This window comes from Zophobas morio, unplaced genomic scaffold (genome assembly GCF_036711695.1).
Source record: "Zophobas morio isolate AGI-343-1 ecotype UQ-CSIRO unplaced genomic scaffold, CSIRO_AGI_Zmor_V1 ptg000044l, whole genome shotgun sequence".
In the NCBI taxonomy this organism is placed as follows: Eukaryota; Metazoa; Arthropoda; class Insecta; order Coleoptera; family Tenebrionidae; genus Zophobas; species Zophobas morio.
In genome coordinates, this window is record NW_026972149.1 from 10243993 (window position 1) to 10260885 (window position 16893).

The window sequence follows — 16893 nt, forward strand, 5'->3', positions numbered from 1 at the left end:
ATTCGCATTACGTTAGAAATCACCGCCTTGGGTGTTTCTCGGACATCGATAAGTCGGCGGCCAGGGAAATACCCAACATTTTAAATTTCACCACTGAAGAAGCATGAATTAAAAAAATTAATGCGCCTCTGCGGTTTTATTACCGACTGGAATATTAAGACAACCCAAAACAACAAAATAGACCTTGGGATTTTTTCACTCAAACCAGTTACGATTAAAAAAACTATAACAAGTTTTGAATTGTATTGGCGACAAATTCCATACCAGAGCACAAAAAGTTTGCCTAGTCATTCTGAAAAATTGAAAAATTGGGAACGTTTAGAACGATGCGGCCCGTAATGATAGAGTCGTTGTATGACTAACAATGTTTTGATTGCGAAAACTCGCTTATTAATTAAAGTAATAATAATGATAAATGCAAATTAATGGCATTTTTAGTACTGGAGTGTTCCAAGAACATCCCCTATTATTATCATTAGAATTATTGTCAAAACTGTGGAAAAAGCCTGTAGAAGCACGCTACGTCATTACCATTGACGTCACTGAATTCCCGCTACATGTAGGTAGGTACCAATCAAGGATGACGCAAATGCCCCGATTGTGGAATAAAGGCAAAGGGGAAAAATTTTGCGTCAGATAAAACTCTACCAATAAAACAAATGTAAAAATTCCGAGTATCATAATTCGATTGTATTTACCATCACACTGGAGTCGGGAAAAACTGACCTTTACATTATACGCTAGAATATCCATATTAATAAATTATGGTTTGTTGTTAAGTTTTACTTTTTACGCGCTACAGGCTATAGCTATTTCAGTTCATTACACATACATAAAATTCACAGCACATAAAAATTATCTTCATGACTGTCTATTGTTTACTTATCTTAAGTTACTTTTACAATGAGACAAGATTCATCCGACTTAGTTACTTTTCCAGAAATTTTTCCAACCGACGGAAATTTTGAAGTATTTAAAATATTCCCGGTACTACGTATTTACTATTTACTGTTTCTGTACGTAAACTTGTTGCAGTAATCAACAACCATGACATGATAAGTCACAAAACTGCTATCTTCATGAACCTTACGGATTACAAAGAACCGATAAACTAGTCTGAGCTCATCAAAAACCACTAATAAAACCAAAAAACAACAATTTGTGGTTATTTACGCGAAAACAAGGAAGACGCCTGTGGTTATTGTACATTCATTGTTGCTTCAATCAGCATAAATTCCTTCAAATGGTAAAAAACGAATTTTCTAGAAACGTATAACTATTTATGAAATATAATTAATAATTTAGAACAAAAAAAAACATTTTATTTTTAAAACTAATTTTGCATTTTCGTCATTTCGACGCTTCGTTTTGAAAAAATACACCTCGAAGAAAACAAAAATGAAACACACTGTAGATAAGCGGCGCAATGGATTATTTTGCGAGCTGCCAGTTTTTTTGAGTTTCACTATCGAATTTTCTTGTCGATTTTTTTTCTCTTTTGTGTTTTACTGTCGTGTAGTTAACATCGCTTGAAATCAAAAGACAAAATGTTGCCTGGAGAAGAACATTTGATTTACAAGTACTTTCCTAAAATTGTGGCGACCTGCAATTTAGTGCGAGTAATGAGATATCTTTCGATGAAAGATCCAAAAATCGACGACGTACTCGCAACTATAAAACTGGCAAGTAGGAAAATTGGGCGAAAGTGTTTTTCATTGAGTATATCGTAGGAGGAGGATAATCGTCACAATAACAGACTAATTCTGTTTAAACTACTGAAGCTGAAATCTGAAAATCTCTTCAATAATTTCGTGGCGTCCCTTAGAGAGTGCCAATATACCGAGGTAGCCGATAAGCTAGAGTATAGCCCTGTACACGCCACATCGGTAGATTGTGATACCAGTCGATGGTAGGTAAGATATTTACCATTAAATGATATTAAAATAATTTCTTTAGGAACCCCTGACCAATTAGCGCTCAAAGTCATAGTGAATGGACAGTTCACCTGTTTATGAAAATTGTTTCAGCTCTAATGTAAGGCAATCATAAATTTTAATGTTTTTATGTTTTATTTAGGGACGTCGGTTCGGTACGTTTCGAAAACCAAATAAAGACTTTCTATTGGTTCTCGAATGAACGTGGACCGGACTAGCGTTCTGGGTAATTTTTATGTAAGTAACTTCATTGTCAAAATGTAACCATTGTAATCGTCTTTATTATATGTGTACGGAGTACTATTTAAATAGACTAACAAAAATTTTTTAACTAAAATTAAATGTAGAGAATTTTGGGAAATCTGTCATGTTTTTAGATTTGTTGTTACGCCACTGGATGTTTTTTAGATTACAATAGGGGTGTCATCTATTTAATTAAGCTCAAGTGTGTACTTTGTAATTAATTAATTAGCTGTCTTGTTTGTAATTTTCTCTGCTGTAATGCATACATATACATGGCATGGCAAGGGAGTTAAGCCCCTTGGTGTGTCATCAATATGGGGGCTATTCAATGATCATATTAAAAAGATTCACTAATGACTACAGGAATTTTAAATCGTTTCTTTTGATGATACCTACCTTGTTAAGTTAAAGTGTTTTTAGGTTATGTCTAGTCACATCCATGTAATTAACACAATATCAGCTGCATTATTAAGACAAAACTTACCCAATAGTTTTAAAAAAGGGCTGGAAATAATCAGGAAAGCACTTTCACAAAAATAATCACCGTTTTAAGAGCGGCGCGAAATTGTCCCGCCACAAAGCACTACTTTACCGACATTGACAAATCTGCCGCAAGATGGCGCTGTCACGAAAACACAGAAGAGCGCCTAATTCAAATTTTTAAAAGTGTTGGAAATTATTTCCATGCAATGAACGATTAAAGTCGAAAGCAAACAAAAAAGGAATGAAAAGTGTACTTTAAAAATATTATTTATTATAAAAAATGTGACAACTGGAAACACAAAACATACTTCTGAAATTGATACTTCGTGATGGCTGTTTTTCTGCCTAAAATAGGGGTCCAAGTACTGATGACAAATCACAGGCGAAAACGTAGAATCGCGATTGTGTGAGCTAACTACAATAAAATAAAATAAAAAAGTTACAAATATAAATTTATTTAGTTACAAATGGAAAGGTCTATAATATAGAAAACCCTGAATAAGTCGTGTTTGATAATTGGTCAAATGTTTATTTACAAAATAAAAGGTTTGGCCAAAAACAAACAGTCATTATATAGGACATACACAATCACTAACAATTCACAACTAAGGTTAATCATAAATTACTTGCTATAAATAACCTGCTAAAAATTTAGTCTGGTTGATCCCTTAAATAACATAAGAGGTGTGTTTTTCAAAACGATATTAAAACAATAGTTTCGATAGATTAAAAGGATCTTTATATACAATCACTTTCACGTAGAACTATATACATTACTGTATTGACAATGGTTAAAACAATGGATTAAAATATTAAAATGAAAAACAACACCTTGAAAGAACTAGAATTTCGTGCACTAGAAGTATCTCAGTCTGATTTACCGTCGTAACTTAGTTGCAGACAGCGTTATGACTATTGGTTTTGTCACATATACAATCACTAATTACATTAAATTATTTAAAGCATCCAATCAATAAATTATAATTAATACTGTAGACATATTAGTGAATTCTAACGACCTAAATTTAAAACAGGCTACTTATGTAACAAAATGTAACTAGAACAAAAGAGGGCAAAAACCGAATCTGTTAATTAATGTCAAGTAACGAAAAAAACAAGTGAACAAATTTACACCTAACTGAATAGACCAGCTTGAAAAATTTTTTCTTTTAGGTACATAATTTAAAATTAATGGTACTTTGTATAAAAATAACACTTTAAAAATGATAATTATTCACAAATTGAAAGCGACAGCTTTCTTTTCGCATCTAAAATTAAATAAATAATGAGTGGCGTTTCTCAACTCTATCGCGATGAAATGAAAACGACAGACTAATTTACAAGTCTAAAGTACAAAAGCTGCTAGTTCTATCTCCTTTTATTCTAAATCAATGTTCAACAGACAAGGAGTGAGTCTATCTACTTGCCTGTGCAACGTGGAATATCCAGAAAATGAGCTTTCCTTGACATAACAATACAATGATGCACGAAATTATATCTACAGAATTTGTACCACTGAAGTTAAGATCAAAACCAGCATTGCACACAAAGAAGTCTTAACTTACTTCCAGCCACTCGCAGCGATCAAACGCTTAGGACGAATATTCGAATGAAAATAATAAATACAACTAATGAAACGCAAAACTAAGAACTTTTGATTGCTCGCTTGGCTAAATTTGACACAACCACTTATTAACTAGACGACGGTTAATACGTCATTGGGTGAAATTTAGAAAATAAAGTTGTAAAAACAACACTATGTGAAATAATGTCACTTTTACACACAGAGTGGAAGCTCACTTAACGGATCTTCTTGAATCCCCTGATTTCTGTCGATAGTAAATGTATAAACAAACTATACAAAATTTTTACAAAGATCTTCACATTCAATATACAGCTCTATCATATTTATAATAACAGATGTGACGAACTCTGCAAACCATCTGTAAGAACAAAAACACCACATCTGATGAAAAGAATCTAAATGTCCGACACACTATGTCAATGGAGTGCATACTACTAATAAAAAACTTTCTTCGTAATTGAAATGCTAATGTTTATAAAAACTTTAATAATTATTGAATTTAATTCGCTGCAGATAACACCACTGTACACTGCACTGTTTATATAGCATAGCTAGGCCAAAAAATCCGGGTCACTGTAGTCATTTTCACTTTCATCACCCGATGAACTAACGAACTTTCGCCGTTTCTTTTTGTGTCTGTGCTTTTTAAGTTTTTCGGACGTTCTTTGAGAACGTGGCGTACGTTTTGTATCACTGTCCAACCTGCGACTCGAAATCACCAGTTTGGGCACTTTTGGCGGGGATGTATCCTACGACAAAAACAATGCATTAAAAAACGACCAACCCTCGTACAAAAATCACCTTATAATTTTCCAGAGCCACTTGATCGGCCTCGGTCAAAATTGATGACGCACCACCCGACGACTGGTTCGTACCAGCCACGTTGCCAGAACCCAAAGCCGTCAACACCTTCGAACTCTCCTCGTCGTCCGGATCGTCCGGATCCAGCTTCAGCATCAGCTGCTTGAACTAAAAAACGAACAACATCGAAATAACTAAACAATTGTACATACTTTCCATTAAAAATAATACTAATTGAATTTATGACGTGACTACGAGGGGTTGGACGGCACAACAACGAATTATCATTTATCGGTGCGATTTAAAAAATATAGAAACAATCACTCACGTCCAGATACTGTCGAATGAGATCCCTTCGTCCCTCTTCATCCAAATACTCTGGAGGAGTGCCCTCCTTCAACTTCTGTAAAGTACCTTTAGGATTAAATAATGCGTTAATGCGTCGCGAAGCATTTTTCTCGTAAACTTTGGCAGCTTCTGATGGGGAATATTGTTGAATTTTGCTACAAACGAATCATGAATGTACGAAAAAACTTGCCGTTGCACACAAACCTGTCACTAAGGCCATAAATATCTTTCAAATGTTGCTTCAACATGAGCAAAAGCAGACAACCCTGTGCGGTGGTAAGATAAGCTTGCAGCTGTCTCGTATCTTCAGGTACTCTGCTAACCAAGACATCTTCGTCGTCGTCGTCTTCATCCAGCGCTGAGACCACGTTGGTTACATTATCGGTTCCCGATTCGAGGGCCATTCTCTGCGCATCAGTCATTATTAACCCCTGAAAATAGCGTTACAGAACTTTCGTAAAGTAACGCCTGAAAATTCATTTACCTCTCTAAATGATTGAAGCAGATTCGTTCCAGATACTGAGATCATAATATCAATGTGATGAACAATGAAAAGCGGCTCGTCTTGAACCATGTAAGGAAAATACGCCAAATTGTCAGCCAAGTATAACATATACGATAAACTAGTGCGCTGCAAAATTTTTCAAAATTGTACTACGTCCAAACCAACACGATTTTCAACTTACCACTTGTTCATCAAATTGTTTTAAAATATTTAAGATTAAGGCACGTCTTTGTTGTCTAGAATTGCGAAGTATCGAATATAAGTATCCATTTAGCGACGAAGGATATTCGCCAGCTTCTCGTACACGTGATCCTCTCACGATAACCTCCCCTTGTAGGATTTTTTGCAACTGATAAGATAACATGATTCCTAGAGAAGACTTCGTGTGGATAAAGCCTGGATATTTCTTTTCGATTTCTAGAAGCTGTTTATCGGCGCTGTGAGACACGAGTTTTTCGCAGTCAGTACTCATACAAATCAAGTACGGAACGATTTGTACTGGATGTACTAAACCTTGTTGCAGTACGAGTTGTATGACTCTCAAAGCCGCCTGACGAACTGTTAAATCGCTATGAAGATACGACTGCAAAATCTCTTTCAAATACAACTGAATAACCGTGCTCGCCATTCCAGAACTGACATCACCCATTTCTTTTAAATTCTCTTCTTTGGAGCGCTTGGACCCTATAATTCAAACCACGTAGAAAAATCAAACTCGTGCGGATGCCGTACTCACATTCTAAATCTTGCTGGATCATCCGGTTCTCCTCTTCAACCAAATAGTTCTCGATATTGATAAGAACCTCCGCCTTCATTTTAAGAGGAGCTTCATCAGACGTCAACAACTTGTGATAGAAAGTTTTCAGTTCCTTTTCCAACATAAATTCATAATGTCGGATGCAAATACAACCCACAGCTTTTAACGTGTTAGCTTGAATATCGAAATCGTCCCTTTGCAAAAAGTACATCATGGACTGATAAACCTGATCTTTGATATCCAACTACAAAAACACGATATATATTTTTCCGAAATGACTTAAGTCGACTTACCGGAAGATCACCAATGACGTCGGGATCTTTGAAATCGAAGTACCTCAACAGCAACCCAATACAAAACAGCGCCCTTCGAAAATATTGCCTATATTTCGTATTGCTGATAAATTTGACGTTTTCGGTTTCCAACCATCCTTTGAAACGTATCATGTAATCATTGTAGCGTTTAAAACAATCCCTAATTAGTTGAAAATTCCGTGTGACTTTATTGATAATGGAGCCTAAACACGACAAGCAACTGCTGACGATGGGTCTGTCCGCTTGTAGTACTAATTTCATCGCATCTTCTTCCAACTGCGCCAAAAACGAATCGCTTGGATGATCCATCAGTGGTACTACAAGTTCCAGCATTTTTGCGACGCTACTGATGATCTGTATGTCACCATTGGACTGACATTTCAGACCCAGATATGGCTGAAGTGTACTTGCATGCTTGACAAGTAACTGAGGCCTAATTTTGGCAAATAAATACAGAGTCGTCAAACAAGCAACTAAGCGCTGGGATGACCCAGAGCCATCGTTGGTTTCTTCCAATCGCAGTACGTTTTCTATCAAACAATCGACGATCTGCCTACACGCCAGAAGCAGTGCTTTTGGCGGCTCAGTTTGAACTTTGGTCGAATCGTCTTTGTCTTCTTTTGGCTTGAACAACTACACACGACTCATTAGTAGATCAAACACGTACACTCCCACAAAACTACCATTGTCAAAATTTTGCACTATCGCTTTGTTTTACCCAATAGTAGTTTCATGAAAAGTTTCCACCCGACTTTTGTTACTTACGCTAAGTAGAAGCTGCTCGAACCATTCCAATCCTATATCTTTCGATGACGCAACAACGTCGGTGATATTCATCACTTTTCGCAACAACGACGTGTCTTTGGTAGGTGTGAACCACATATTTTGAAAAACTTCCATCACTAGCTTGCGTATGCCCTCTTCGTCGTTCACTCTTCGTATCATTTTGACACAAATCTCGGGTATTTTCGAAAATTCGGGACATTCTATACATATATCTTTAAGTATTTTGATAACTCGTTTACGCACGCTAACTCCAGTATCTAATATTCGATTTGAAAGCATCTCGTAATACTTATCGATCAACTCAGGACGGCTCAAAACGAATTTTCCGACTAGATCAACCGCTGCCTCCCTTACTGACGTGGAATGATCCAGAAAGGAATGGTTGACACCCATTTGCATATCATGTCGACCCAAAACCGACGGATCAGCTTCCACTATCATAGTTAAGCACTTCATGGCTTTGGTTCTTATCGCTATTGAAGTCTCCTTCAGAACGATAAGAATCTGAAACCCATGGATTAAAAAAAAATCCAGAACTAGTCACCACTGATACATACCGCTTTCAAGTACAAGTCAAAACTTTGTGAGAAGTACCTCTTCGACGCTAAATATTGTGCGATTAATTCGGCGCTGTTGTAGTCGATGTACGTCTGAAAAATCTGCACTCGATTTCCAGACGAGATCGTCTCTTGAAACGGCCGAATCCTCTGAATGAGAAACTTCTTCTTATCTTCTATTGCGTTGAACTTGTCCGCGTGATCTTGTTCTTGATCCTTTTTCTCGTTTTCGTTATCTGACCCTTCGTCACTACCTCGTTCGTGCCGCTTCGACCTATGGTTATCTCTGGAGTATTTTTTGTTATCTTTAGCACCTGAGGCCAATTGTGATTTTTCAACAACGGCATCTTTGTACCACTGCGCGATATAAAAATGCCTTGCGTATTTGTACGCTTCGTCGTTCTGGGCATTCACAGCTAAGAAATCTAGAAGAACGCGCTGAAGAAACTGCGTTCGTTCTTCTTCTGTGTTCGTCGCGAGGTGTTTTTTCTTACTGTGGTCGTCACTGTCTTTCATTTCTTCGGATTTGATATCTTTAATCATTTGATCAATGGTGTCTAATTTACATCTTGACAGGACACTATCACGTCGGAGTCTCGCGGCCACGACACCTAGATAATCCAAACTGGCTACACGTAAAGACATATCAGTACCCTTGTTTGAGAAAGTGTGAACCAGCATTCTTCCCAAAAGACTTAAAAGAACTTCAGTCGCAGGCCATTCGGGTTTATTCACAGTTGATAGTAAATCTTGGACGAAATTTTCAAATAACGGTCGGTAGTCAATATCTTCTGATTTGCTACCGCACTTATTTAAAAACACCCCAAGAAAAGTAGTGGCTGTGTTCAACGCTTTATCGTATTTGCTACATATCAGGACGTCTTTATCAACCTAGAAACACACGCTGTTTATTCCGCGACTGAAATACCATCAAACTTACGACTTTCACATTTTCGCTCTGCGTTCCATCGTGAAAATTTTTATTCGAAAGGTTATCGGGTAAAGCTACGACACACTGAATTAATTGTAGAACCAAAGCGGTTAACATTTGGATGTGTTCTTCGCTATTTAACCTATATGTTCGTAAACTACGTTTCGTACTGGGAAGACGAGCGATAGAAGCCAAGATATCGTCTAACAATAGTCTTCGATGTGTTTCATAACGCGTGAAAATCTAAAATTTTTTGTCCATCGACCGGTTTAGTTGCGCAATAAGTACTTACCGTTGTGACGAGTTTGAGGCAAGCCAGTTGGAGTTCGCTGACGTTTTCTGCGAAAAATGGTGACACGCCCATTGACGACGCATGTAGAACTGATGTATCCGTCAGTACTTGTATGTTTAACAATTCAGCTAACAAATTAACTAATTCGGAGATTTTCGTATATAAAACTAGAATACTCTTTTCAGAAACTGGTGTTGATTTCTTCCTTCGTCCATCCTTCTTTTTGTTATCTAACCTATATGTAGAATCAAAAGATGGGAAAATCGTGTTGCGTAGATGGTATTTAATGAAAAGGACCACTCTGTCGATCACTTCTTCCAAGTAGACTCTTTTAGGCATGTTTGAGGACGTCATAATGTAGAGGCAGATAAGACACGCATCTGCAGCCCCCATTACCCGCTCCATTGTTGTTTCAAGCCACAACTGACGAATACTTTCGTTGTCCTCCTATAATAACGAAGTTATTTCAAGAACAATGAACAAGAAACCACGTACGTCAGTTATTGGTGACACCCTGTCTCCGCCTCTTATATTAAGTTCTAGAACATTTAACAACCTAACTAATTTATCCGTTGGAATCATTTCCATAGCGCCTAATATTTTTAATTTCGCAGCTTCAGTACACAGTTCTTGCATCACGATTCTACTTAGAAGATACTCTTCTTGTATGATCCCGTCATCCGCTAAAACAAAGAAATAATTTTTCATCCACAACCACCACCTTCCTGCCTACCAATCTCATTGACGTCAATCTCTTCGGCAGATTTGAGCACGTGCTCAATCGACCTATTAAACCTCAAATATGTATTGGTCTCCATCAGCTCTTCCTGCGACAATTTCTCCAAAACCGGGACGAACTTCTTCTCAACTCTCCTCAATTTCGGTTTAATCACAATAGGTTCAGCTTTCTCCTCCTTCTGTACGACTTTCCTCTTCCTATTACTACCAACTAGCGCTGAAAACGTATCAGGAACAAAATCGTCGTCACTTTCGTTGCTCTTCTTCTTTTCCTTCTTTCGTTTCGGCCTTTCAGACTCGTCTTCTTCGTTCGATTCAGACCCAGATTCTCCATCTTTCTCGCTCTTTGTGAGAACGATACCCAATTCTTTCGCCAGTTTGGGTCTCGTCTCAACGAATTTAGCTAAACTTCTTTGCATTAGTAACTGATCTTCGACCGATAGTCGGTCCAGTTTCACGATTGGTTGTTTTATTAAAGTCTGTTGAGAATTCTCAGGTTCTGAACTTGTTTCTGACACAGCCACTCTTATTTCGGGTTTCTCTTCTGGTGTTGCTTCAATTTGTGACGGAGATATCTCGGAACTTTTTTGACAAGTTTGAGAGTTAGAACTGTCGGGCTCTTGGGGTTTAGGGGGCGGAGGAGGCGGAGGGGGCGCGGGAGGCGCCGCCTCGTTTGCCCGGTTTGGCGACGGCCCTGCAACCACAACTGCTTTCGTTCGTAAAATGTCTAAATACTAGTTTTTTGTCAATAAAATTCATTTCAAAAATACAATTTGATACTTCGCTTAGATTAACTTAACCAAAAGTGATGATCAAGTTTCAAAAAGACCGAAATTTCAAATTATCGAAAAACAAACTAATAAAACTGAAACATTTCTTCGATTTACCATCAATCGCTATAATTTTAATACTTTAGCAGCAACACATCGTTCAATAATGTGAAATTACAGTAATTTTCAACTTTTTACCTGTGACGAATACGGCAAAAATATGTGTGAAGCACGCACAACAAAATCACATTGTTTGCATAAACAGCAGTTTTGTACAACTACAAGTCAAATTAATAATATATTTGTAGTAACATCACAAAATTTTGACTTTTTAACCAAAAAACGCCTTCCGAAATTACGGCTGCCATTTTGAATGAAATGTCAAATTGTAAAAGCAAGCCCACTACGTTTTCTATGATTTTCAAAATAGGCGTGACGGACCTAAAAATTGCAAAAAAGTTCAAAAAATCACAAACATGTCTTTAGTTTGCCACCATTGGCCACGATTTTAAAAGTTTATTAATGATATGCTGTTTCGCAACACAAAATTAATCCGATATTTCATTTTTACCTGAGATGGGTTTACAAAAAAGTCAATCGAAGAACACGCACCACAAAATCACCTTCATACGCAGAAAGAACCACTATAAGCACAACTATTGCTAATTTTGGTTAAAATAACTCAGTTTAAACTTTTTTCAAACGACCGTAATGCCTTAATTTGCAAAATGTCATTTTGACCAGCCTACTTGAGTCTTCTTTGATTTGAAACTGGAAGCGTGACGTCACGTCCGTCGAAAATCTCGACAACTTAAAAAAAATGAAAAACCCAAAATTGGCAATAATTCAGCTCATTGGGATGAATATTCAAATGATCAATGCAGAAAAAACACGAGTGAATCACTTACACGTGACAACTACGCAGACGTCAATTTAAGCCACATTTGCGTGATTTGGCGCCAAAATAACATTAATTCGTTTCTTTAATCAACAAAAACGCTCGTAATTAGCGAAATGTCATTGTCGCCAGCCTACTCTGTTATTAGTTTGATTTGAAATTAGACGCGTGACGTCACAAATGTCAAAAATTGACAGTAAATAAATAAGTGCACAAAAATTTCAGTTTAGTACCTTTAGGGGGCTTCCTCATTTGCCTGAGTTGTTCAGCAGTTCCTGGTTCTTTGGGATGGGGCTCCTCCGGCTGTTCATTCAGAACCGCATTGTTAGATATGTGGGTATTATTGCAATTAACAACAGCGGGGGTTGATTTTTGTTCGGTGATAACGGAAGGCCTGTTCGGTTGTCGTGGTGGTGCCGGCGAAATGGGGCTCTCCTGTGGCGGGGGATGATGATGGCTAGCCGCCGCTTCCTTTACTTGCATCGTTGGTTGACCTATATGATTCCAAAGGTGCGCAGACGGCGTAGGTACAGCTTAAACAGCAGATTAAAACGAGGCCCCTTCTCGGTTTTAGGACTTACTCGCGGTGCCGCTGAACATGTTAGGGTTGCGTTCTAGCATGGCCCGCAGCAAGACGGGCATGCTTTCTTGTTGGTCAACCTTCGTTTCAGTACCGGCATAGTTATCTTTGACTTCTCTGTGGGGGTGAAGAGTGAGTGATTGCGATTGGTTTTAGCTAGTGGGACTTACATGTGTTCCGCTGAAGTTTGTACTAGCGATTGTACTAACTGTGGAACTAGAACTTCGTCCCGGACTCCAAGCAAATTTTGTGCTTCTTCTGCCACTCGGGGGTGGAATAGCAGAGATTTGTTGCTCAGAGTTTGAGGGGAAGGGGTGGGTAGTGGCATCTCGGGCAGCACTGAATTTGATTAAGTGATATTAGAAACGCGTATTGTTTGATAAGGTGGGAGTGCTAGAATTTTGGTTGTGTTTACAGAGTGGTGAAAAACAAAGTTTGAATCATAAACATGTGGTGACAGAGCCGCAGTATGACGTTTTGTGTTGTTTACAGTGGGAGACCTTAGCAAATTGATAATGAAGTCAATTTTGTCCGATTTTTGTTAGTTGGAGTCTGTAGTTTGTGGTTAGTGTGGGGATGGTTTATTTGTAAATAGTGTGATGGTACTTACGGTCTGTAAGACTTGCCACCCCCGCCAGAGTGGTGATGGGTACACTCGGAATTTCCCGATCCATCACAGATTAGTTTAATCCTCAGCCAAATACCATTTTAAAGAATTCTGCAATTAGGTTATTACTATATTAATGCACAGTGGCGAAGCAATGTTTCTGGTGTAGACAACGCTTAACCTAACCTAACACTTGTACAGGGCTTTCAACAAATAACAAATATTATCTTCGAAATCTTAAATAACGTAATGCACTGTTTACATGATCACTTTAAACAAAATAGACGTTCTTTTTTGCAGGAAAAGCACTGCAAGTGACATAACTGTCAACACCATTTTAGATGACATTTGACATAGAGAAATAAATGAAAAAATAATCAACAAATATCATTTTTGGCCACTCACTGACGGTTTTAACTCTTTTTGCACTGATTTATACACTTTTTCTTCTTGTAAATATGATTACTTGATGAATGCATTATCGAAGTGTATGGATTTGTTTGTGAATGCTTGACGAACGATTCCATCCGAATGCGAGTCTATGGCTTGTGCACAGCTACAAAGGAGTTCGGTACATGGCTAGTGGTTACATGTTTACCCAAATTTATCACTCGCACATAGTTTTAACACTCATTTTTATAATAAATATAATGCCATCGAATGGCGACGTTCTAAACAGACAGTTGATTGGGGAGGCAAACTCCAGTTAACCAGTTCTTCTCTTTCTCGTTCGGTATACTTCAAGTGTTTGCCCTTAGATGACACCACTTTCCCGCCAAAATACACACATTCAAAAAATATTTACACAAATATCAAAAAACCTTCACGTATTTAACATATATCGATCGTCGACACACGAACTATCAAACACCGATTACCATACAACGAAAACTATATTTTATCCGACTTCTGAAAAGTGTCCAAGTCTTTATTTCACTTTGAACTTTTTTTTTAGTTAAGTTTGTTCGCTTACTAAATTATAAATCAGAACTTGAACCATAACTCTTTGTAAAGGCAGCTCATATTGCACTAACTATTTGTAAACAGGAGATCATCCACAGAGTTTAAGGCCCTCACAGACGGTGCGCGATTTATCCGCACAGGTCTATCGTCACTTTCCGTATCTGCCGACTAAATATCACCAGTGGCGCAACAAAGGTGGGGGATGGCCATAATCTTCACATTTTTTTTACATTTTAGAAATATATAATTGTAGTTTGTTCGTTTTGTTTGTGGCAGGTTATTAAATTTAAGATCTTATCATATACACCATAATCGACTAAATAGCTTATAAATACCTACAACTCACAAATAGATCTGCCAAAAGAAATATAACTTCTATTTTCTGCAAGCCTTGACTTTTAGATGGGGTTTTAAACTTAATAGATTCAAAACTACGCAATATATCTCAGGACTAGAAACATGATAAATCAAATTTTTAGCTTCGGCTTCAAACAAAGACTTATCCATTCCACCTTTGCTACGCCACTGCTAAAATCTACATACGGCGGCAGATGTTGAAACAATATTAATCAAATATGTGACAAAGCTGTCGGCCATGTTACAGTTCCTCAACTGAATAACCACAGCAATAATAAATCTTGCGGAATTCACGAAACTGGATTGTGTTGACACACTTACCTGAAAAATAATTTCGAAGAATCGAGCAATTATAAGTACATGCAACCAACACTACAGCATGCTTTGATCCAGTAATTCCTAGTAGATTTACATTGATTTAATATTACTTTGATCAGTATGTTTGCCGAAAAATTTTATGTTTGCAGTTGGCTGACGTCGTACAACTTACGTCACGCGTTACCGTAATTTATCATAGTGTATGTTGAGCGTAAGCTAAAGAAGTATTGTAATCTCCAAAACTAACGGACCGATTGTTGTCAAATTTTACATATATATGTGTTAGGAATATCGTGTAGATGACAAAACGTTAACTACAGTTTGCCTAATCATCCCTACCAACAATGTAATGACATTCCCTCAAAATTGTTCGTAGTAAGTAGGATTTAAATTTTATAAATTAACACATTTCTGAACTTGTTATTTATGAATCCGCGTTAAAATTTCCCCGAGGCGTCCAAATTTTTGCAAAAATCGAAATTGTACAGCAACCTTTTATACCAGTATAGGTGGAATTCCTACAAGGTTATTCGTTAGCTTATCGCGTAAACGGTTCGCCTTCGCAAAAATCGCGCACGTTCGAATGTGAAACAAGCTCTATAAGAATCTTTAAAAATATATATACAGTGCCTTTAAAAAAATGGTCAAACAAATAAAGAGAGGGTGTCAAAAAAATGTTTTTGTTTTTAAACTTTTGAAAAAACTGGCCATAATGAATGAATTATTCCATTGTAATAAGAATATTTTAACATACATTAATGCAATATATTTTATTCTCGACAGAAACAGTTCGTTTTTGTCTAAATGTCTATTTACATAAACAAAACCCACATACTCACAACCCGCACGTAGACTTATAAATTTCTTGTGATAAACTGATAAAACTGGTACATAAAAGTTGAAGAAAAAAAACTTAATTGTAAATACATATAGCAAATATTAAATATATTTTAAATCACCATCGAAACTGATGGACGCATCGTTTACTCAAAAGTTATATCGATTTACGTATTACGCAATTTTCTGTCCAATTTCACTATGCAAACAAACTAACATCGGAACTCGGGAAATATGGCTTATGTCAAAACTAAGCAGTTTATGTTTTTTCGACGCTTCATGCTTCCTAGAACAGAAAAAATAGGTATGAAGGTCTCCCGTTTCCGTTTGTTTGCCGTCTGTTAGACCAGTACCGGTAATCTGCTAACGCATTAGACCGTCGTGAAATTTTATATATCGTCTAGATTGTAAAATGCTAACTAAAATTTGTCTGATCACCCCCACCAACAGTTGGATGACGCAATTTCAAATGTTGCTAGATAAATTCTGTCCAAAATGTGCGTTCACACTTGTGATTTATCAACGCAGCCATATTTTTTAGAATTTAAAACTTGCGCGTTGTATGGTACAGTGTCTAATCTAATAATCCACCTCTGTTTTTTTCTGATGATGCTTCAGGGGCGTTATTCGCCATATCTTGATTAATTAGATGCTAACTTAGTCCGGTGTGTTTGGACCACAATCGCCATCTGTCAGAAGTGGCCATTCGTCACATATTGAAGGTTTAGGTCTGCGCTACCTTTTTTTTTTTTTTGTTTTAGTACTTCCTCTTGCGCAATCACCGATTTTGTGTCTAAGATTTCTTTAAATATCTTCCACAGTTATTAAAAATAAAAAACGAAAAATAAAAAACAGAATTTGGCGGGAAGTCGCGTTTGACTGATATTGGATACAGTCAAATATACCGCTCGCCCCACTACACTGTGTCTCAAGTACTGCCTAAAGTGGAGACATAACGTCTGGTGTGAAACAATTTATTATCGGAAGTTGTTATGACAGTGATATAAACAATGCATTTTGTTATCAGAAGCTTTCTTCAGAAGTTGCCGCCCTATAGCGGGCATGTGTTTGAGACACTGTATTTATTTACAGTGGGACGTGACGACGAGTAATTACTTAATAAAGCAAATTTGAGAAGACACTAGCATTGTGCAAAGCACTTACCGTCTGAACATTGGCATCTATAGTTCGTGTCATTTGTTGCTTTGGTGGCACTATCGTGGAGAAAACTGCACTTACACTTAGACATACTGCGTGAAAATAAACCCAATCGCGTTTATAATTATAAC

The 16893-nt window shown here is 37.2% G+C and overlaps 2 protein-coding genes and 1 long non-coding RNA gene across 5 annotated transcripts in view; 1 reads left to right on the forward strand and 2 right to left on the reverse strand.

Moving 5' to 3' along the window:
- LOC135141184 (uncharacterized) overlaps positions 1 to 2751 on the reverse strand; it is a 69922-nt gene extending 67171 nt beyond the window's left edge. The window contains exon 1 of the long non-coding RNA XR_010282358.1: positions 2662 to 2751. This is a non-coding gene — a long non-coding RNA (uncharacterized LOC135141184). The remainder of the gene's footprint in view (positions 1 to 2661) is intronic.
- LOC135141613 (uncharacterized) lies at positions 490 to 2543 on the forward strand. 2 transcript variants are annotated; one of them, XM_064072870.1, is made up of 4 exons: positions 490 to 563; positions 1520 to 1682; positions 1731 to 1909; positions 1957 to 2543. In XM_064072870.1, exons 2-4 carry the CDS (start codon positions 1548 to 1550, stop codon positions 1964 to 1966), a joined length of 324 nt encoding a protein of 107 aa, XP_063928940.1. In that variant the 5' UTR covers positions 490 to 563; positions 1520 to 1547; the 3' UTR covers positions 1967 to 2543. The 2 variants fall into 2 exon arrangements, with proteins under 2 accessions (XP_063928940.1, XP_063928939.1); XM_064072869.1 differs by lacking the exon at positions 490 to 563 and having other exon boundaries at positions 1376 to 1682.
- Positions 2752 to 2911: 160 nt separating the features above from the next.
- On the reverse strand, positions 2912 to 14185 carry LOC135141805 (nipped-B-like protein). Of its 2 annotated transcripts, XM_064073261.1 has the most exons (19): positions 13535 to 14185; positions 13133 to 13240; positions 12693 to 12861; positions 12524 to 12639; positions 12176 to 12475; positions 10270 to 10980; positions 10032 to 10219; positions 9537 to 9983; positions 9254 to 9487; positions 8314 to 9204; positions 7736 to 8260; positions 6950 to 7603; positions 6636 to 6900; positions 6081 to 6583; positions 5879 to 6025; positions 5599 to 5825; positions 5375 to 5549; positions 5047 to 5214; positions 2912 to 4994 (listed from the first exon to the last, which is right to left on the reverse strand). In XM_064073261.1, exons 2-19 carry the CDS (start codon positions 13194 to 13196, stop codon positions 4797 to 4799), a joined length of 5982 nt encoding a protein of 1993 aa, XP_063929331.1. In that variant the 5' UTR covers positions 13197 to 13240; positions 13535 to 14185; the 3' UTR covers positions 2912 to 4796. The 2 variants fall into 2 exon arrangements, with proteins under 2 accessions (XP_063929331.1, XP_063929333.1); XM_064073263.1 differs by having other exon boundaries at positions 5599 to 5801; positions 13133 to 14185.
- Positions 14186 to 16893: the final 2708 nt, after the last annotated feature.